Source organism: Macrotis lagotis, chromosome 1 (genome assembly GCF_037893015.1).
Source record: "Macrotis lagotis isolate mMagLag1 chromosome 1, bilby.v1.9.chrom.fasta, whole genome shotgun sequence".
Taxonomy (NCBI): Eukaryota; Metazoa; Chordata; class Mammalia; order Peramelemorphia; family Peramelidae; genus Macrotis; species Macrotis lagotis.
In genome coordinates this window covers 160128100-160149919 of record NC_133658.1, presented here as the reverse complement: position 1 = coordinate 160149919, position 21820 = coordinate 160128100, and the positions used below count along the sequence as shown (strand labels likewise).

Sequence of the window (21820 nt, the reverse complement as noted above, 5' to 3'; positions counted from 1 at the left end):
AGTATGCTCTTGTCTCTCCAGTGCCTCCTTTTCTTCACTGGATTCACCTAGATATTTGAATCCAAGTCTTTTTTTTTTTTTTTTGCACGGTAATGGGGTTAAGTAATTATTAAGTGTCTGAGATCGGATTTGAACTCAGGTACTCATACTCCTGACTCCAGAGCCAGTGCTCTCTATCCACTATGCCACCTAGCTGCCCCCTGAATCCAAGTCTTCTTGACTCCAAGTCCAGTTCTTTTATCCATGCTCCATGCTGCTTCTTTAGATTGTAATCTAATTGTAATCTTTTTTTTAACTTAAAAATTTTTTTTATTCTGAGTTACAATACTTCCCACCCCTCACAGAAGGCAATTTGCCAGTCTTTACATTCTTTCCATGGTATACATTGATCCAAATTGGATGGGATGAGAGAAAAATCATATCCTTAAGGAGGAAGCATATAGTATAAGAGATAGCAAGATCAGACAATAAGATATCTTTGTTCAAACTCTACAATTCTTTCTCTGTATACAGATGGGTATTCTCCATTGCAGATAGCCTCAAATTGTCCCTGGTTGTTGCACTGATCTAATTGTAATCTTTAAAGATTTTATTTATTTTGAGTTTTACAATTTTGCCCCTAATCTTATTTCCCGCCCCCCACAGAAGGCAATTTGCCCATCTTTACATTGTTTCCTTGTTATACATTGATCCAAACATCCTTTAGGAAGAAACAAAGTATAAGAGATAGCAAGATCAGACAATAAGATATCAGTTTTTTTCTAATTATAATCTTGATTTAAACTTTTTAATCTTAATATTTCAGTTCTCAATTTTGAAGTCTGAGAGTGTCTCATTTTTTTTTTCAAGATTATTTGGAAATTTAGTAGCTTTGAGAATCAGTTCATTAGGGAACATCCTAGTTATAGATCAAATACTACCTTGGTAATACACCTTAAAAAAATTCTTTCCCAGCAATTAATTAAAAAGTAGGTTCTGTGATTTATAATCTGACTTATGATTTTGCCATATGAAGTTCTTGAATTTATAATAATAGCTGCTTTGTAGTGCTTTGAGGTCTACAAAACACTTTAAAATATTTCTCAATTGAATTTGCAAGTTTTTTTTTAAATGAAGGAATACTTTCCAGTGGGATTAAAAATCATCAATGTCAAAAACCTCTTCTTTCTTTGTATTGTGTGTTTTTTTTCTCCTAAATCTCTTTAAATGCTTTATTTTCAGGGGGAGAATTGTTCACTTACCCCAGTATCAATATGCAGTACTTTGTTGGTATTATGAAAAGCATGAGTGTTTTAACTTTGGTCCGGAAAAGACTAATGGTTCTGTCCACTTTATACCTTACTTAATGCAGTCACAAAACTATTTTATAACCTTGACTTATGCCATATTTCACTTAAATACATTAAAATATAGAAGACAGACCCATTTGTAGATAGGTATCCATCTACTTCAATTTTTTCCCATAGGACCAAAGTTTAGAGCTAGAAAAGATCTAAACTAGGGATTCTTAACCTAGGGTCTGTGAATTTGTTTTTTAATGCTTTGATGATTGTATTTCATTATAATCAGTTTTCTTTGTAGGCCTTGCATTTTATTTTATACATTTAAAATCATTCTGTAAAAGGGGGGGGTCCATAGATTTTGTCTGCCAAGGATGTCTATGACATTAAAAAAAATTCTTGATCTAGTCCAAGCTCCTTAAGGACTGCATCAAAAATCAGGTGTGGTATCAAATTTTATCATTATTATTCAACTCCCTAAGAAATTAGAATAGCATACATTGAGTTAAAATGTAAACCTCAGGGAATTCCTGATATGGAAATTCCCTCTCCTAGTGCAGGTGGACAATCTGTCTATAATTTATTATCTATAATGTGATCGATTGAGATCATAAATTACTCTGCAAACCTTAAACCCTCTATAAATTTGAGCTATTTGACACAAGCAAGCTTCACTTTGTAGATTTTGCCACTTTGCTTCAGATGCCATTCTTTGCCCCTGCAGCTTCCTTTCACTCCAGTAGGGAGTTCTTCCTGGAATGTGAGGAGGGGCCCAGACCATCTATTTATCCTGCATTCTCTTTAGGCATATCCTGTCTGCTTGTTAGCTCTTTTTCATGTGTCATCTCTCATGAGAATGTAAAACTCCTCAAGGACAGGGACTCTCCTTTTGGCTTGTATTCCTTTCTCTAACATTACAAAATATTTAACAAATATGTTGCCTTTGATGTGTCAGAGACAAGATTTGGATCCCAGTCTCTTGATTCCAAGACAACTTCTTTATCTGTTTTGTCTTGTTACTTCTTAGTTGGAGTATGTAGGTAATTTACAATTATACTTTCTACATCGCAAGAGTAAGGGCATGGCATCCAGCAGTCTGGAAAATCCAAGTAAAATTTACCAGAGGAAAAAGGCTGAATTAAAATGTGAAGTTGTACAGTATTATACATTTATTTGATGCATTTCTGAGTTTCTAAACTTTATCTGTGTTGTCTGCTGGCCATGTGACTTCTGTGGCTTCAGCATAACTCCCCTGAAATTCCCATTTGATTTCTTACACTGACCCTCAATGTACTGAAGCTGCACTGGAGAAGGAATATCTGTAAATTGAATTGAGAAATTACCGTTTTCATTTAGTTGATTTTTTGTTTGGGGTTGTCAAGGAGATTATATCAGTTACTTGGTGATTGTCAAAATCTTATTTGCCTCCTGCACAGTAAACTCCATGTTATCTGCTTGATGAATTTAACATACTACATTTTTAATGGCTCGGTTTTTTTTTTCTACCCTCACTTGGTGTGTATTTATGGAATATAATTTAGCTTAACACTGTATTCATGTTGATGGTGTGGGGCAGAGGTCACCCATCTTATGGACTATGTTATACAATATCAAAATTTTACTGAATGTATTTGATGTTTTTAGGAACATGATTTGATTCAATTGAAACTGAAATAAATTTTATGCTACAATTGATTGTTCTAATTTTAAAATTTAGGAATATAAATTTGTAGCAAACAAAATTACTTTCCAAGTGATTTTAAGATTAGCAGTTTTGTGATAACTGTTCTTTGTTATCTAACCTTTATGCAGTTAGAGAATTAATTATAATAGTGTATCTATGTGAGATTACTGTGTATATAAAGGTAAATTTTATCTAAAGCTTTTGTGGTCAGTCAATTTGATAATGTTATTTTATTTCTATCCTTAATGAAGGGAGAAAGTGGACAAATAAAGCACAGCTGAATTATATTTGAATATAACAGATTACTTGATACTTAATCATTCTGATTAAAATTGTTTAGTCAACTGGAAGCAGTTTTTTTTGTTAATCTTATGGTAGTTCACAGTAAATCACAAGTTGCCTATAGTCTTCATAACTATGCTCTTTAAATGAATTCTGGATATCTTGTAAATATGTGTATTTGTATAGAAGAATATGGGTATGTGTAGAACAATATTATCCTTGAACTTAGAAGATCTGGGTTCAAATTTATATAAGTGCCTTATAAATGTGATCTATTATAGAAGAGCTTTTTTAAAAACCTGTTTGATTTAATGGAACCATAAAGGAGAGCAAAAAGTTGCTTGGCCAGCTCTTAAACCTGGAAGACCTGGATTTAAGCTCTGTCTTTGACGAATATGGTCAGACCATGAGTAAGTCACTACGCCTTCAAGTGTGCCAGGTATTCTAAGACTAGAAAGTAAAGATGAGTTTCTCATCTCTACCTGTGCAAAGAGTTTCCACACTGATAAAATCATGAGTGGACCAAGAAAATCCATAATTCATTTTTGTTTAAGCTAGAACTCTGTCAGTTAAGTGCTCTTTAAGTGCGAAGAAAGCTCTGGACCAGGGGTCCTGAGAAAGGGGTTCTGCTCTTAACTGGACTGGCTTTCCTTATATGTAAAGCATCAGTAAGTTACCTTTTAGAAGACTGTGAAAATAATATGTATCTATACATACATATACGTATACACAATTATTTGGACATGTAAATATTCTGTATAATCTTTATAGTGTTTTTTAGCATCGACATAAATATTCTGTATAATCTTTATAGTGTTTTTTAGCATCGACTCTTTTTTAGCATTGACCAATATATCTTATTTGATGCAGAAATAATGTTGATATTTGGAACCCATGTCGAACATCTATGAAGAGAAGGTAACAATGATTGCAGCAGGGGATTTGCAGGAGTTTGTTCCTTTTGGCCGTGATCACTGCAAGCACCACCCTAATGCACTGAATCTTCAACTTCGGCAGCTGCAGCCTGCATCTGAGCTGTGGTCTTCTGATGGAGCTGCTGGTTTGGTGGGATCCCTTCAGGAGGTTACAATCCATGAAAAACAGAAGGTTCTATTACATTTCCAGTTATATTTTGGAAAAGTAGAATAATAGAATTACCCCAGGTAACCTGCATGCAAACTGAGAAGTGACATGCAGTTTCTCAGAGAGAAGTTATTAGATCTGGTGATAGACATTTTATTAACAAGTATGAGATCAGGAATCCTTAATCTGAGGTTTCTGAAATTGTTTTCAAAAAGTTGTGATAAATACATTATTTTCCTTTTGTAGTTCATTTAAAAACATCCTGAGACAGTTTAGATCATTATTATTCATGAGACTGCCAAAAGGATCCATGACACGAAACAAGTTAGGAATTCCAGACTTAGATTTAGTTATGCTATTTGTATCCCAGAGATACAAACATTTCCATATTTTGGTTGGTTATGGCGTTTTCATGGGTCATATTTAATTCATTATCTTCTAAGCTCACTACTACATTCAACAAAAAGTTGAGACGTTATATAATATATATGTTATATAATAACACTTATTATTTATGGGAAAATGAAAAATTGGATGTGGTCTTTGCTGTCATAGATATTAAACTTTTTTGAGACAAAAATGTCAACATCAGTGCATATAAATTAATTTCTGCAGTTTCCCTGCATGTTGTTTCTGGTTTCAAATATAGGTCTGGACATTATTTTTTGCATATTCATAGTTTCTGTTTGGCAGAGCCATAGACACATGTTAAAAAACTTAGTATTAATAAAATTTTAAGTTCCTGTTTATAAAGTGTTTTTTATGTAGCATAGCTAAAATATTAGGATCTATACCCACAATTTTTGTCTTGCTAAGAATTTTGTAGTAATTTGAAGTAGTTAAGTCTTAAGAATGTTTTTTTCTGTTCATTAGTGAATCAAATGAGACAAAATTTTAAAGGTATTATTTGAGAAGAATTTATAATCCTTTTCTACTTTTCTTTCTTTTTTTCAGGAAAGCTGGCATTTAAGAAAAGGTGTAAGTGATATTGGAGAAGAGGTAGAATATGATGAAGAATTATATGTAGCTGGTAATATGGTCATCTGGAGCAAAGGAAGTAAAAGCCAGGCTTCTGCTGTTTATAAAGCTTTTACAGTGGATAGTCCTGTTCTTCAGGTTAGAAATTATTCAGTTTTTCTCACTTGAATGGCAATATTTTGCTTAAAACCTCCCTCTTCAAATTTTATAGTTTTAATTTTTTTCAGTCCTTTATTAGTAATAAAACAAAATTTATAGGGCATGATTTTTTTATATAATTTAGGAATCCTAACAGCTATTAATTTTAGTGTGTGCTAAAGATAAAAGGTTATCTGTATTATTTTGTTTAACCTTTTGTCTTGTTTACACTTCTTTTTGTGTGTTTGTAGAAGATATGACTTACCTTCAAACATTCTGCTATTATTTAGCTTTTTTCTCCTCTTTTTGATAAAAATTTCATTATTTTTATTCATAATTTTTTTTTTTGCAAGGCAATGGGGTTAAGTGGCTTGTCCAAGGCCACAGAGCTAGGTAATTATTAAGTGTTTGAGGCCGGATTTGAACTCAGGTACTCCTGACTCCAGGACTGGTGCTCTATCCACTGCACCACCTAGCCGCCCCTTGACAAAATTTTAAAAGGACTCCCAGAATTATAAGATAAGCATAGCTCTTAGGGCAAAAAAAAGTTTAATCTTAGTGATGCTTTATCTTTTAATAATCTTTTAAGATTATAATTTGACGACTGGATTCTTGGGATTCTCTAATTTAGCTATGCAAATTTCAGGAGACCTGGATTCATCTCTTACTTCTGTTCATGACTAATTTTGAAATCTTAAGCACTCCCCTGAGCAGCAGTTTTTAATCTGCAAAATGAGGAGGTTGGACTAGATAATTGTGAAGTTTCCTTCTTTGAAATTGAGCTTAATTTTGTAGGTTAGAGGGCAGCTAAGGTGGCGCCATAGTGCTTAGGGTGTTGGGCCTGAAATCAGGAAGACTCATCTTCCTGAGTTCAAATTTGGCCTTTGAAATTATTAGCTGTGTAACCTCTGACTAGCCACTTAGTTCTGTTTACCTCTGTTACTTCATCTGTTAAATGAACTGGAGAAGGAAATGGCAATCAATCTACTCAGTATCTTTGCCAAGAAAACCCCAAAGGGGTCTGGACTTGAGTTGGGCTTGAGTGTTGGACTTTAGAATTGAGGAGACCTGAATTCAATTCCCACCTCTAATGTTTATTATCTGTGAGACCTGAGCAAGTCATTAATCTGAATATGCCTCACTGAACTTCCTAGGATATGTCTTTTAAGTCAGTAGTGGGTTGCTATCTGTATTGGTTGAGGGAGTTCCTGTTTTAGTAGTTTTTACATTGATAAAATTGCTTTGCTTAAGTTTTTTTCAATTGTTAAATCAAGATAATAATAGCACCTACCTTTGAGAACTGTTGTGAGGATCAAGTAAACTAATATTTGTAAAAAGTGTTTAATACAGTTCCTGATACAGAGTGAGCACTAATAAATCCTTATTCATTTCCCTCTCCTCTCTCTTTCATTAATACACTATTGCATATAAATATTATTGTATCCTCACTTCTACCAAGCCTTACTTTACCTATATTTTCTTAACTTTGTAAATTTTTTATGCTAGTGATGGTGTCTATGCTTTTCTTAAATTTATTTATTTATTGTGTGAACCTATTATTGAACTGATTTTGAGAGGACTGGTGAGGAATTTGCTTTGTGCAGACCAGCATCTTTTGCAGTATAAGCATGTAGGTTTTAGACAGTCACAAGGGCACTGAATTGCTGTGACTTATCTTGGGTTATCTTGGTCACCCAACCAGTAGTATCAAAGTCTTGAAGCTCACTTCATCTCTTTGACCCCACTGTACTATAGGTTGTATTGTTTTTACTTTTTCTCTTTGCTTTTTAAGAAAGGTCAATTTGCCTCTTGCTAGAGAGGTGTTAGATTTAAAGTGCAGAGTGATCATTTTTTTAGACTTGATCATCATAGGATCTCGTTTTGCTAGAAAGTACATGTTGGTTTAAGAAGCTTTTTTTTTTAAATTGTTCCCAAGGACTTGCGGGAGAGAGGGATAAGTTAATTATTTTTAAAAGGAAAAGGAGGCAGCACTTTCTATTAATTATTGTTCTGAGTACAGCCCAAACAACATCTTTTGGGAACTGAAGAGTTGTATAAAAATATTTCTTGTCAGTGTACTCATTGTGATTTCTTGATTTCTAGAACCTTAATTAGGGCAACAAACACAAAGCCTTTATGATAAAGAATTGTTTTGGGGTCAGAAAATTTCATTTCAAATGATTATACAGGAGAGTTTTTAATTTTACAAATTAAAGTCTTAATGGCTTATGTTGTTAGGATGGAAGGAAAAAATTTTCCTAAATACTGTTTTTTTTTTTTTTTAATAAATATGCTTGTTTTGATTTTAGGCACTGTGGTGTGACTTCATTATATCACAGGATAAATCTGAAAAAGATGACTGTAAGTTTCCTTTTTTCAGAACTTTATTTTGGGCTACATTTTGTCATCTATTTAATTATTTATAAATTCTCTACTACCTAAGTTAATTTTTAGTATTTCACTTATAACTCAGCTGTTTGTAGATTGAAAAGTATCTGGTTATGAGGACTAAAGTATTGAATTGAAGTTTACAAATAATCTTTATATTTTCTTTAATTTCAGGGAGCAATGAAATTGAAAAGTGCATATGCATATTACAGGGTTCTTGCATAAATGTGCATAGCATGGAGGGGAAGGATTATATAGCTTCCTTACCTTTTCAGGTAAACTTGGTTAAAGCTTTCATCTTTTGAATATATTTTCAGTTTGTGGATAGTTTTAATGTTAAATTACTGCATACCAACAGTCAGCAATATGAATACTGATCTTATGAGAATAATGTTACTTTAAATTATTAAGTGGTGATTATATTCCATTTAAGGCTTGTTCATCCTTTATGAGGAAAAAAATGAATATAATTGATTTAGAAATTTTAAATCATAATTATACTCTAGCCTAGCCATTTTTGTTAAAATTGTTTACTTTATTATTTTTTATCCTCTTAATAGTAGTATTAATGAGATTAAAATAAACATTCTTGAATGTAAAACATTTGTCAGTTTAGTTCAGGTTACTAAATCTTTGTTATATTAAGGAGTTGTACAACTAAAAATAAAATTACTTCTTTAACCTGTACCTTGTAGGATAATATTTTTTTCTGATATCTCATGTTATTCTGACAAATATCAACTCATCCCTATGATAGCTAAATTAAAAATTTTATAGAAATTATGTAGTTCTTTTGTTATGTCCTTATTGAGTAGGGTAAAAGTTCTTAATATGTTATTATTGTTATTGTTATTATTATTATTATTATTATTATTTATTTTTTTTTTTTTTAGGTTTTTGCAAGGCAATGGGGTTAAGTGGCTTGCCCAAGGCCACACAGCTAGGTAATTATTAAGTGCCTGAGGTCAGATTTGAACTCAGGTACTCCTGACTCCAGGGCTGGTGCTCTATTGGCCACCTAGCTGCCCCTAAAAGTTCTTAATATATTATTGAGGGCTCTAACCCCAAATGGCAGTTAGCTGGTGCAATGGATAGAGCAATGACCTTGGAGTCAGGAGGACTAGCCTCAGATACTTGACAGTAACTAGCTGTGTGACCTTGGCCAAATCACTGAACCATGATTGCTTCACATCCAGAGTCATCTCCAGTCAACCTGATTCATATCTGGCCACTGGACCCAGATAACTCTGGAGTTGAGAAAGTGAGGCTGGTGACTTAGCACAGTCCCCTCATTCAAATTCAGTTCATGTGCTTGTCATGGTATTATCTCCTTGATGTCATGGTCTTCAAGAATGAAGGACTAATAATATTTTTAATATAATGCCTGAACTCTTTTCTATTTCCCCTCCCAATTGCTAGGTGGCAAATGTTTGGCCCACCAAATATGGTTTATTGTTTGAAAGAAGCAGTTCTGCACATGAAGTACCTCCAAGTCCGCCCAGGTATTCATTGAAGAATTTCACCTTAACTTTTTTTTATTATACTGTTATAAAGCAAAATTTCTTAACAAGCAAATGTTTGGGGGACACCATTTGTGGAAATCATGAATTTATTGATTATTCCTTTCATTTGGCACTTAATCATTTACTGCTTTATGTTATTATTTAAGTATATGTAGGTCTTTTCTCCCTAATTCCATGTAAATTCTTTGAGAGTGTGGATATATAACACTTTGTAAAATACCGTATACATAATAGGTGCTTAATAAATTGTTTTTCTTTTTCTTTCTGAGACTTGGGTCTCCCTATTTTACTCAGGCTAAAAGTATAATGGTCAGTCATGGACCCAATATCAAAATTAATCAGCACAGAAACTTTATTCTGTCCTATTTTACTGACCTGGAACATTTTACCCTTCTTTGGGATTAACTCCTGGGCTCAAGTCATCCATAGCCCCCTATCTTCAGAGACTGCAGTAATTATTTTTGAATTTTTGACTCTTGCAGAGGGAGAAACCAAAAAAAAGTGGTTGAAAATTTACTTTAAACTGTATAACCTTAAAGACTTCTCATTAGCTAAATGTGTGTATATATGCATGTACAAGCATGCTTCCTTCTGAGAAGATACATTTTTAACCTGTTAATATTTTGATTGAGAAGTTTCTCAGAAAAATTATGATCTTATTGTTAGTTTTAGCAGAAGAAATTTTACTAGTAGAATAAAAGATTTTTTTCCCTTTTATTTCCTTCTTAATTGGTGGTGACAAGTACTAGGTGAGCCATTTTCAGTTCAACTTAAAATATTATTATTATTATTTTTTTTTTTTTGCAAGGCAATGGGGTTAATTAGCTTGCCCAGGCCACACAGCTAGGTAATTATTAAGTGTCTGAGACCATATTTGAACTCAGGTACTCCTGACTTCTGGGCCTGTGCTCTATCTGCTGCGCCACCTAGCTGCCCCATCAACTCAACAAATATTAAATACTGCTTTCTATAATGCAGAGTCAGTAAGGTGGGGGGTAACTAGAAGCCCAGCCTTCCAGGAGTAAGGAAAACAGAGACTCAGGTACTGCTTTTGCTGTGAGCAAGGCATGTGGCCTTTGATTGCCCAGACACTTCTCTGAGTCTATGAGTTATAGGCATTGAAGGAACACCAGGAGTTCCCTCATCGATAAAATTATAGGTCTGAACATCACCCCAAATATGTTTCTGGGACTAGGAAGATTGGAAGGGGTTAAGAGTGGGAGCTAGTGGATGGAAACAAGTTCTAGTGACTAGGAAGGAGCAGTAGAATAGAAATATTTGACCAAAAAGTTTGCTTTTGTAGCCATTTAAAAAAAAAATACATTTTTGTTTTTTTAATCTCACATATTTCCCCTTGCATTCTTTTCCCATTGTGATTCCTCTATTATAACAAAGAATTTTTTTGAAAAATAAATCAGTAAAATTGTTTAATGTGTTAACAAAATATGACATATGTAGTATTTCATATCCATGGACCTTTCTCTCACCCCACTCCCCCCTTAACCCACTGCACCTCCGCAAAGAGCTGGAGGAAAATATTCTGGTATCTCCTCTTTGGGCTAAATTTATTCTTTATGATTTTGAAGCAGTCATTTTAATTTTTTAAATACATTTTTTAATGTTTTGATTTTTTTTTTTTACAATACTATAGCTTTCCTCAGTATTCCTCCCTTTCCCTTGTATGTGTGATTGCTTTTTCTAGTTACATCATTGTAGTGACTATGTGTATTTTTTTTGGCTCTACTTATTTCACTCAGCATTAGTCCATGTAAATCTTTTCATAATTCTTAGTTTTTTATCACATCCATCACAACTTATGATATAGTAATTTTCCATTTTGTTCATGTACCTCTACAATTCCCAATTGCTGGGTATCTATCTACTTGTTTTCTGATTCCATGCCATAACAAAAATTGCTGCTATAAATATTTTGTGTGTACAGCAACTTTCTTCATTCACATCAATGGCTGCTAAGGGAATCTCTAGGTCAGAGACATTTTAGTTACTTAATTTGCATAATTCCAAATTGCTTTCCCTTCCAATATTCTTTCTGTCTTTTTTATCTTTGCCAGTTTGCTGGATATGTGGTAAAACTTTGAGGTTGGTTTGTTTTGCATTTCTCTTATTGTTAGTCATTTGGAACATCCTCTCCACAGTTAATATGCAATTATTCTTTTGAGAATTATTTGTCCATATCCTTTGATTATTTACCTACTGGGGAATTGAAGCCTTATAATTCTGATTGATCTTATAATTTAGAGCTGTTCTTTTCAAGGAAAAAGTTAGTGGACATATTAACAAATAATATAGTTATATTTGTTTTAGTACTCATTTAACTTTTCTCAATTTTTTTGATAGAGAACCTTTACCCACTATGTTCAGTATGCTGCATCCACTGGATGAAATAACCCCTCTTGTTTGTAAATCTGGAGGTAAGTGGATTTGGGGGCTGTAGCTTGAGTTAAGGATGGCTCATTAAAAGCTATAGTATTGTACATTAAAACTTATTTTCAGAATATATTAAAAGTTATTTTAGGTAATACAGTACTAGACATGTACTTAAGAGCTCCAAGCAATTTGTAGTATTTTAGTATGCTTGTTCTGCACAATTACAGTTCCCCCAGACTAGTAGATAGTTTCTTGAACTTTTGGTTATAAATATTTTAATACCTTGTGGCCAACTTTTGGTGATAATATCTCAGAACTTAACTAGTTCTTAGACTAGTATATCTTCGACTTCATAATCTAATTAGACTTGCTTGGTAAGAACTACAATTTTTGTCAATTGTAGTCTGAGCCTTGGAATGCTGAAAGTTTTCTTTATCCCTAGTGAGGCATCAGAGTATGATTATAATCAAAGATTAAATACTATTATAATGTTAATTTTTAAATCTATGACTAGGCCCTTCCTCATGAGGAAATCATTATTTTAATGATTCTATAGGTCGCTATCAATTGCTAGTAATAAAAGTTTATTCTTTGTATAGATATTAGTATTATGAAACTGAAGATAAAAATAGATATTAAACTTTTAGCCTATACTTTGGAAGCATGCTATTTTCCTTATTTTTTACTCTCTTTTTCCCCTTGGGTTTAGAATTTTTCTTCTTCCATGTTTCTCTAAATATTCATCTCTGAATCTTTAGATGAACTCACAGAGGCTTGAATTACTATTAAAGGTAATAGTAGGAAGGAAGATGTTAGCAACAATACTAAAAATTACCCAAAGTAGCAGAGATAGATTTAGTTAATTATTTTAAAGTTATGATCTTGTAGTTTTTGATAATCTTTCAATTCATTTGTATTCTGATTCAAATTATATCTGTTTTGTTAAACATTTGTTTAAAATTTCCTGATTAGATTATTCCTTGAGGAAAGTATCAAAGACTTATTTGCTTTTCTACCTTACCCATCATCAACATAATACTTGTTGTATAGTGGGAAGTGAATAAGCACTGACTAAATGAGTGAACCTTTAAAGTTGTTCAGACTGCCTTCTGTGGGGGGAGGAGGAGGAAAGCAAGTAAAGGAGAAAAAAATTGTAAAACTCAAAATAAATACAATCTTTCTTAAAAAAAATAAAGAAGTTGTTGACATTTGCAATCTGACAGTAATGTTCCACTACATTCCTGTCACAGAATTTGTTCATATATCAGACATAGGTCTGTACTGCTAGACTAGGGGGATAGACTTTTCACAGAAGGAATGTGTAAATGGAGATGTTCCTATTGGCAGAACATTGGGAACAATTGGAAATTAGGAAAATTCATTCAAATAGGTTGATGGGTATTAAGGAAATTTTTTTTATTATTAATGACTATGGGATATTCTAGGTCATCTGTATACATTTTGAAATTCTGATTTGTTAATAACTCAGGATAAACTGTCTGAACCATTCTCAACCTAAGTTCAATTAGGGAGATCATAATCTGTGCTATAAAGAATAGCTACACTATAGTAAGAACAGTAGTAGTAAAACCTATAAGGTTACATAAGACAAAATGCAAGAATTCCAGTGCCTGAAACTGTGGTAAACAGATGCATTAAGTATGGGTTTTGGGTAAGGTCACCTGGAGATCCTAATGTGAGAATTCAAATTTGACCTCAGAAATACCACTTGAAAATTGATGGAATGAGGCCCATGATGAGAATATGACCCTTATTCAGAAGAAACAGGGTAAGATAAGAAGGGGTTGAAAGTAGAATCAAATTACATTTTAAGAATATATTTTCATCTGAAGAAATATTGGAACAGAATGGGGACGAAAAGTGGAAAGCATTTGAGTAAGGCTCAATGGAGGTAGAAATAGAAGATAAAGCATTAGAAAATTCTAAAGATTGTCAGACAAAAATATGAAATAGATAAGGATTTTGGAAAATGGCTGGCTCAGAGTCATAGTAATAATGGGGAATTTCAATTATCAGGATATCTTCTTGAACTCTTTCTCTGATAAAAACAAAACTAGAGATGTCATAAATAATTTTGAAGTATAGGCCTCCTATCCTCTGCCCATATTAGGATATAAAAAGTTTATCATGGTTTTAATTCCTTAAGATTGTTCATTCATATTTACATTTTTATGTTTCCTTTGACTCTTCTGTTTGTATTTAAAATTTTCTATTCAAATCTCATCTTTTTATCATGAATACTTAGAAGCCCTCTATTTCATTAAAGGCCTGTTTTTACTCTTTGTAGATTAATACTCAGTTCATGTGGGTAAGATATTTTTGATTGTAAGCCTATATCTTTTGCTTCCTGAAAAACTGTATTCTAAAGCTCTTTGCTCTGGCTCCATAGTGCTTGAATTTTTCTGATTGCTTGTAGTAATTTTTTTTCTTTGTAGTAATAGCTCTGGATTTTGCCTATACTATTCCTGAGATGTTTCATTTCAGGGTTTTTTTTAGGAGGATGACTGTTGAATTCAGTTTTCATTTTGCACTCTGGTTTTAAGAGACCTGGGCAATTTTATTTTGTTTTCTTGAAATATGTATAGGAAAAGATGGAAAAGAAATGAAAGCTATGGAGGAAGAATTGGAAAGAAATTTAACAAAATCTTAAAAAAAACCCAAAAAACTTCTTGGGGTGGCTAGGTGGTGCAGTGGATAGAGCACCAACCTTGGAGTCAGGAGTACCTGGGTTCAAATCCGACCTCAGCCACTTAATAATTACCTAGCTGTGTGGCCTTGGGTGAGCCACTTAACCCCCATTGCCTTGAAAAATCTAAAAAAAAAAATTTAACAAATTGGAAAAATAATTTTGAAACCTTACCTAAGAAGTTAGAATGGATTAACGAAGTTAATGACTTCATGAAACAAGGAAAAAAAAGTCAAAAGACTCAGAATACCCCAGAAAAAGGTGTAAGGAAACATGTGCAAAAAACTGCTCTAGGGGTGGCTAGGTGGTGCAGTGGATAAAGCACCAGCCCTGGAGTCAGGAGTACCTGGGTTCAAATCTGGTCTCAGACACTTAATAATTACCTAGCTGTGTGGCCTTAGGCAAGCCACTTAACCTCATTTGCCTTGCAAAAATCTAAAAAAAAAAAACAAACCTAGGCTAGAAAAAAAAGATCAAAGAGATTTAAGAATCATTGGATGACATAAAAACCATAATCAAAATATGAGACTACACATATTTCAAGAAATCATAAAATAAATTACCCAGATTTTACTTTGATAAGGGGGCAACTCGGAGATGTGGTGGATGGAGTGCTGGGCCTGGAGTCAGAAAGATTTATCTTTATGAGTTCAGTTTTGGCCTCAGATATTTATTAGCTGTGTAATGGGCAAGTCACTTATTCCTGTTTACCTCCAAGAAGGAAATGTCAAACCACTTCAGTATCCTTGCTAAGAAAACCCCAAAGGGGGTCATCTAAAAACATGACTGAAAAATAACTAAACATTGCTTATGAATTTTGGATTTCTTTTCTTTTTTTCTGGATTTTCATCTTGGTATTGCCTTTCATCATCATTCTTACAGTCTTACTTATAACTTTGTATAGTTCAACTGTTGCTTCTGAACTTTTTTTTTCCCTTAGTGCCCTGGATTTTGAGTAATAGACTTGTCTATTGACACTGGTTCGTACTCCTTGCACCAAGTTAGACCTTTCTGTACCAAATGTGGTACCTCTTTTTGTCCAGGTGTACATCACAAGCAAGTCGTCATTCAGTCCCTGAATTGGATGTTCCTATGTAGAATATTCTTAGCTTAGCCCTGTCTCCAATATAGGCAGATCTCTCTGCCTATATTGACCTGAGATGGAAAAATATTTGAGTCTTTTTTTCCCCCCTTGGAATTTTCCTGATCAGGACTCTTTTGGCATTTTTTCCTAGATATTTGTGTAGTAGTTCCTGGTTCTCTTACTATCTTGGTAGAGGCTGTCCCACAAAATGGTTATTTCTTAACTAGAATTACTAACAGTTTCATTCTTCAAAAGCTGAAGGAATCAGTCAAGGGAAATTAAATTTTGTATCAGATTCTTACTAAACATAGAAAATCTGGTTTCTGGAGTAGATGGAAATGAAAACATTAATTTGAAGAGACTTTTCCATCTTGGAATTTGCAGTAGAGAAGATTGGAAATACTTGACTTGCTCTTCTGAATCCTAGGGTGCATATTTCAAAAAGATTTAGAGATCAGTTGAGTAGGATTTTATAGGATGCTATTCTGTAGGGAAAAATCAGTCCAGAAAGAATGGAAACTTTCAAGGATGAAGTTTTTTTTTTAATTTTTATTTGTTTTTCCAATTACATGCAAAAAGTAGTTTTTAACCAATAATTTATTTTGCAAGATTTTGAGTTTTTACATTTTTGCTCCCTCCATCTCCTTCCCCCAATAGAAAAGAATTGATATAAGCTCTTCATTTATAACCATGCTATACACTGTCATAATATTTATTTATTTTCACATTACTTCAATAATCTTGTTGTAAAAGAAAGCATAATCTCCCCTCTTCCCACAAAAATAGAGAAACCTCAAGAAAAACAAAGTGAGAGGGGGAAAAATTTACTTCAGTCTGTGTTCATATACCATCGACTCTTTCTCTGGGATAGATTGCCTTCTTTATCATAAGTCCATCAGAGAAGTTGTTTCAGTATTTTTTCCCACAGTTTCTGTTGTTAACTATACTTTTCTCTGTTCTGTTCCTCCCTACTCCCATTTATCTTTTCTCTCTCTCTCCTTCTACCCTGTCTCTCCTATCCTCTTCCATAATCTTCCCTCTCTTCTATCGCCTGCAAGCCCCCTCCCCTCATCCCTTTTCTCTCCTTTTTCTTATAAGGTAACGTAGATTTCTGTACTCTATTGAGTGTATTTTGTTTTGCTTTTTAGTTTTTGCAAGGCAATGGGGTTAAGTGGCTTGCCAAAGACCACACAGCTAGGTAATTATTAAGTGTCTGAGGCCAGATTTGAACTCAGATACTCCTGACTCCAGGGTCAGTGCTCTATCCACTGCTCCACCTAGCCACTCCGAGTGTGTTATTTTCTCTCTGAGCCACTTCCAATGAGAATAGAAGGCTCACTCATTCTCCCCCTCACCTTCCCCCCTTCCATTCCATTGCAAAAGCTTTATTTTAATTCTTTTAAGTAGAATATCTTAGCCCATTCCCTTTCTCTCAGTACATTCCTTTCTTATCCATTGACTCTGTCTTATTACTATATTATACCATTATATTTTGTTCCCTCCTGTGCCTTGTCTATATATGTTCTTTCTAACTGCTTTAATAAATGAGAAGATTCATATGATTTTTCATTATCTTCTTTCCATGCAGGAATACAAACCATTCAGCATGATTAAATTCCTCATAATTTGCCCATCCTGTCCCTGTTCTCTATGTTTCACCTGAGTCCTGTACTTGGGGATGAAATTTTCTGTTCAGCTCTGGTCGTTACAGCAGAAAAGTTTGAAAGTCCCTTATTTCATTGAATGTCCATCGTTTCTCCTGAAAGAGAATGTTCAGTTTTGCTTGGTAGTTGATCCTCAGTTGTAATCTAAGCTCTTTTACCTTCTGGAATATCATAGTCCAAACCCTATGAACTCATAATATATACTGTGCTAAATCCTGTGTAATCCTGACTGTAGTGCCATGATATTTGGTTAGAGTCATAATTTTAAGGCATTTGGAGAAGTCTGGGGAGAACTTCTGGAATTCCTGCTCCATGCTGCCATATTGACTCTACCTTGACCATGCTGAAGAATAGATCCATATTGATCCTATTGTGAGAGAAGAATAAAATCCAAATGGAAGAAAGAAAATGTTAGAGAGAAAGCAAATGACATAATTTGGAAGACAACTTTTAAAGATTGGAGATGGGCACAGCTGGTTGGCGCAGTGGATAGAGCACTGGCCCTGGAGTCAGGAGGATTTGAGTTCAAATCCGGTCTCATACACTTAATACCCATTTAACTGTTTGACCTTGGGCAAGTCACTTACCCCATTGCCTTGCAAAAAAACCAAAACAAATATAGGAGGGCAAACACACTGAAGGGGGGGTATTCAGAAACAAAATACTGGGGAATATGGATAAGGGGGGGAGGGGGAAAATACAAACAGAGGGAAGATAGCATGGAGGGCAATAAAGAATTAGTAGGGGCGGCTAGGTGGCGCAGTGAATAGAGCACCGGCCTTGGAGTCAGGAGTACCTGGATTCAAATCTGATCTCAGACACTTAATAATTACATAGCCATGTGGCCTTGGGCAAGCCACTTAAACCCATTGCCTTGAAAAAAATCTAAAAAAAAAAAGAATTAGTAATCATAATTTTGAATGTGAACAGGATGAACTCTCCCTTAAAATGTAAGCAAATAGCAGAGTGGATTAAAAACCAGAATCCTACAATATGCTGTTTACAAGAAACTCATTTGAAGCAGAGAGATACATATAGGGTAAAGGTAAAAGGTTGGAGCAAAATATATTTTGCTTCAGCTGAAGTAAAAAAAGCAGGGGTAGCAATCCTTATCACAGACAAAGCAGCAGCAAAAATAGATAGAGTTAAAAGAGCTAAGGAAGGAAACTTTATCCTCCTAAAAGGTACCATAGCGAATAGTTATTTCAATACTGAATATATATGCACCCAGTGGGACAGCACCCAAATTCTTAGAGGAGAAACAGGAAGGCATAGACAGCAAAACTCTAATAGTGGGAGACCTCAACCTCCATCTATCAGATCTAGATAAATCAAATCATAAAATAAACAAGAAAGAAGTTAAGGAGGTAAATAGATTGTTAGAAAAATTAGATATGGTGGTCTTATGGAGGAAACTGAATGGGGATAGAAAGGAATATATACCTTTTTCTCTGCAATAACATGGAACTTATACAAAAATTGACCATCAACTAGGACATAAAAACCTAATGATCAACTGCAGAAAGGCAGAAATAAGTGAATACATCTTTCTCAAATCACAATGCAATAAAAGTCATATACAATATTGGGCCAAAGAGATATAGACCCAGAACCAATTGGAAACTGAATAACCTCATTTTAAAAAAATGAGTGGACCAAAAAACAAATTATAGAAAGAATTAACCATTTTATCCTAGATAACGATAATAATGAAACAACATACCAAAACCTATGGGATTCATTCAAAGCGACTCTCAGGGGATATATTATAGCTCTAAATGTTTACATGAATAAATTGGAGAAAGAGGAAATCAATGAACTAAACATGCAACTAAAAAAATTAGAGAAAGAACAAATCAAAAGTCCCCAATTAAATACCAAATTAGAAATTCTAAAAATTAAAGGAAAAATTAATAAAATTGAAAGCAAAAAAAAACTACTGAATTAATAAATAAAACCAAAAGTTGGTATTATTAAAAAAACAATAAAATCTGGTCAATTTGATTAAAAAAAGAGAAGAAAACCAAATTGCTAGTATCATAAATGAGAAAGGTGAACTCACCACCAATGAGGAGGAAATCAAAGTAATAATTTGAAATTATTTTGCCCAACTCTGTGCCAATAAATTTGATAATCTAAGTGAAATGGATGAATATTTACAAAAATATAAGTTGCCCAGGTTAAATGAAGAAGAGATTAAATACCTAAACAACCCTATCTCAGAAAAAAGAAATTCAACAAGCCATTATTGAACTCCCTAAGAAAAAATCTCCAGGGCCAGATGGATTCACAAGTGAATTCTACCAAACATTTAAGGAACAATTGGTTCCAATTCTATATAAACTCTTTGGAAAAAATAGGGAAACATGGAACTTTGCCTAACTCTTTCTATGAAACCAATATGGTACTGTTACCTAAACCAGGAAGAGTTAAAACAGAGAAAGAAAATTATAGGCCTATTTCCCTGATGAATATAGATGGAAAAATCTTAAATCTTAGCAAAACGATTACAACAAGTTATCACTAGGAAAATACATTATGATCAAGTAGGATTTATTCCAGGAATGCAGGGTTGGTTCAATATTAGGAAAACTGTTAGTATACTTAATTATATCAACAACAAACCTATCAGAAATCATAGGATCATATCAATAGATGCTGAAAAGGCTTTTGACAAAATACAGCATCCATTCATATTAAAAACACTAGAGAGCATAGGAATAAATGGACTGTTCCTTAAAATAATTAGCAATATCTATCTGAAACCATCAACAAGCATTATATTCAATGGGGAGAGGCTAGAGGCATTCTCAGTAAGATCAGGGATGAAACAAGGGTGCCCATTATCACCATTACTATTCAATATTGTATTAGAAATGTTAGCATCAGCAATTAGAGAAGAAAAAGAAATTAAAGGAATTAGAATTGGGAAGGAAGAGACAAAACTCTCGCTCTTTGCAGATGACATGATGGTCTACCTAGAGAATCCCAAGAAATCATCCAGAAAAACTACTGGAAACAATTAGCAATTTTAGCAAAGTTGCAGGTTATAAAATAAACCCTCATAAATCCTCAACTTTTCTATATATGTCTAGCAAGATACAGCAGGAAGAGCTAGAAAGAGAAATCCCATTCAAAGTAACCCCAGACAATATAAAATACTTGGGAGTCTATTTGCCAAGATAGACTCAGAATCTTTTTGAAAACAATTGTAAAACATTTCTCACACAAATTAAATCAGATTTAAATAACTGGGCAAATATCAACTGCTCATGGATAGGTAGAGCTAATATAATAAAAATGACAATTCTATCAAAAACTAAACTATCTGTTTAGTGCCCTACCAATCAAAATTCCAAAAAATACTTTAATGAGTTAGAAAAAATTGTAAGTAAATTCATATAGAGAAATAAAAAGTCAAGAATTGCCCAGAGCTTAATGGAGAAAAGTGCAAAAGAAGGTGGATTAGCGCTATCTGATCTAAAATTATATTATAAAGCATCAGTCATCAAAACTGTTTGGTATTGGCTAAGAAATAGAGTTGTGGACCAGTGGAATAGACTAGGTAACAAGAGATGATTATAGTAATCTGCTGTTTGATAAACCCAAAGACTCCAGCCATTGCAATAAAAACTCTCTCTTTGATAAAAACTGCTGGGATAATTGGAAGTTTAGTATGTAACAAACTTAGATTAGACCAACACCTAACACCCTTTACCAAGATAAGATCCAAATGGTTACAGGACTTAGACATAAAAAATGATACTCTAAGCATATTGGAAGATCAAGGACTAATCTACCTGTCAGATCTATGGAAAGGGGAGCAGTTTATGACTAAGGAAGAGTTGGAGAACATCACCAAAAACCACTTAGATGATTTTGATTACATTTAATTAAAAAGCTTTTGCACAAATAATACCAATGTAACCAAGATCAAAAGAAATGTAGTAAATTGGGAAACAATCTTTACAACTAATGATTCTGACAAAGGACTCATCTCTAAAATATACAGAGAATTGAGTCATATTTTTTTTTTTAGGTTTTTGCAAGGCAAATGGGGTTAAGTGGCTTGCCCAAGGCCACACAGCTAGGTAATTATTAAGTGTCTGAGACTGGATTTGAACCCAGGTACTCCTGACTCCAAGGCCGGTGCTTTATCCACTATGCCACCTAGCCGCCCCTTGAGTCATATTTTTAAAACAAAAAGCCATTCCCCATTTGACAAATGGTCAAAGGATATGCAAAGGCAATTTACAGATGAGATCAAAGCAATCCATACCCATATGAGAAAATGCTCTAAATTATTATTAGAGAAATGCAAATTAAAGTTTCTCTGAGGTACCACCTCACACCTCTCAGATTGGCCAATATGACCAGAAGGGATAATGATCATTGTTGGAAAGGTTGTGGGAAATCTGGGACACTATTACATTGTTGGTGGAGCTGTGAACTCATCCAACTCTTCTGGAGAGCTATTTGGAACTACGCCCAAAGGGCAACAAAAATGTGCATACCCTTTCACTCAGCAATACCACTACTGCGTCTGTATCCTGAAGAGATGATGAAAAAGGGTAAAAACATTACTTGTACAAAAATATTTATAGCAGCCCTGTTTGTGGTG

The 21820-nt window shown here is 33.8% G+C and overlaps 1 protein-coding gene across 2 annotated transcripts in view; it reads left to right on the top strand.

Moving 5' to 3' along the window:
- ANAPC1 (anaphase promoting complex subunit 1) overlaps positions 1–21820 on the top strand; it is a 147744-nt gene that overhangs the window by 1061 nt on the left and 124863 nt on the right. For both annotated transcript variants that reach the window (XM_074209276.1, XM_074209277.1), the window contains exons 2-7: positions 4117–4353; positions 5284–5445; positions 7755–7806; positions 8008–8108; positions 9253–9335; positions 11715–11788. In XM_074209276.1, coding sequence (XP_074065377.1) covers positions 4141–4353; positions 5284–5445; positions 7755–7806; positions 8008–8108; positions 9253–9335; positions 11715–11788 — 685 coding nt within the window. In that variant the 5' untranslated portion in view covers positions 4117–4140. The remainder of the gene's footprint in view (positions 1–4116; positions 4354–5283; positions 5446–7754; positions 7807–8007; positions 8109–9252; positions 9336–11714; positions 11789–21820) is intronic.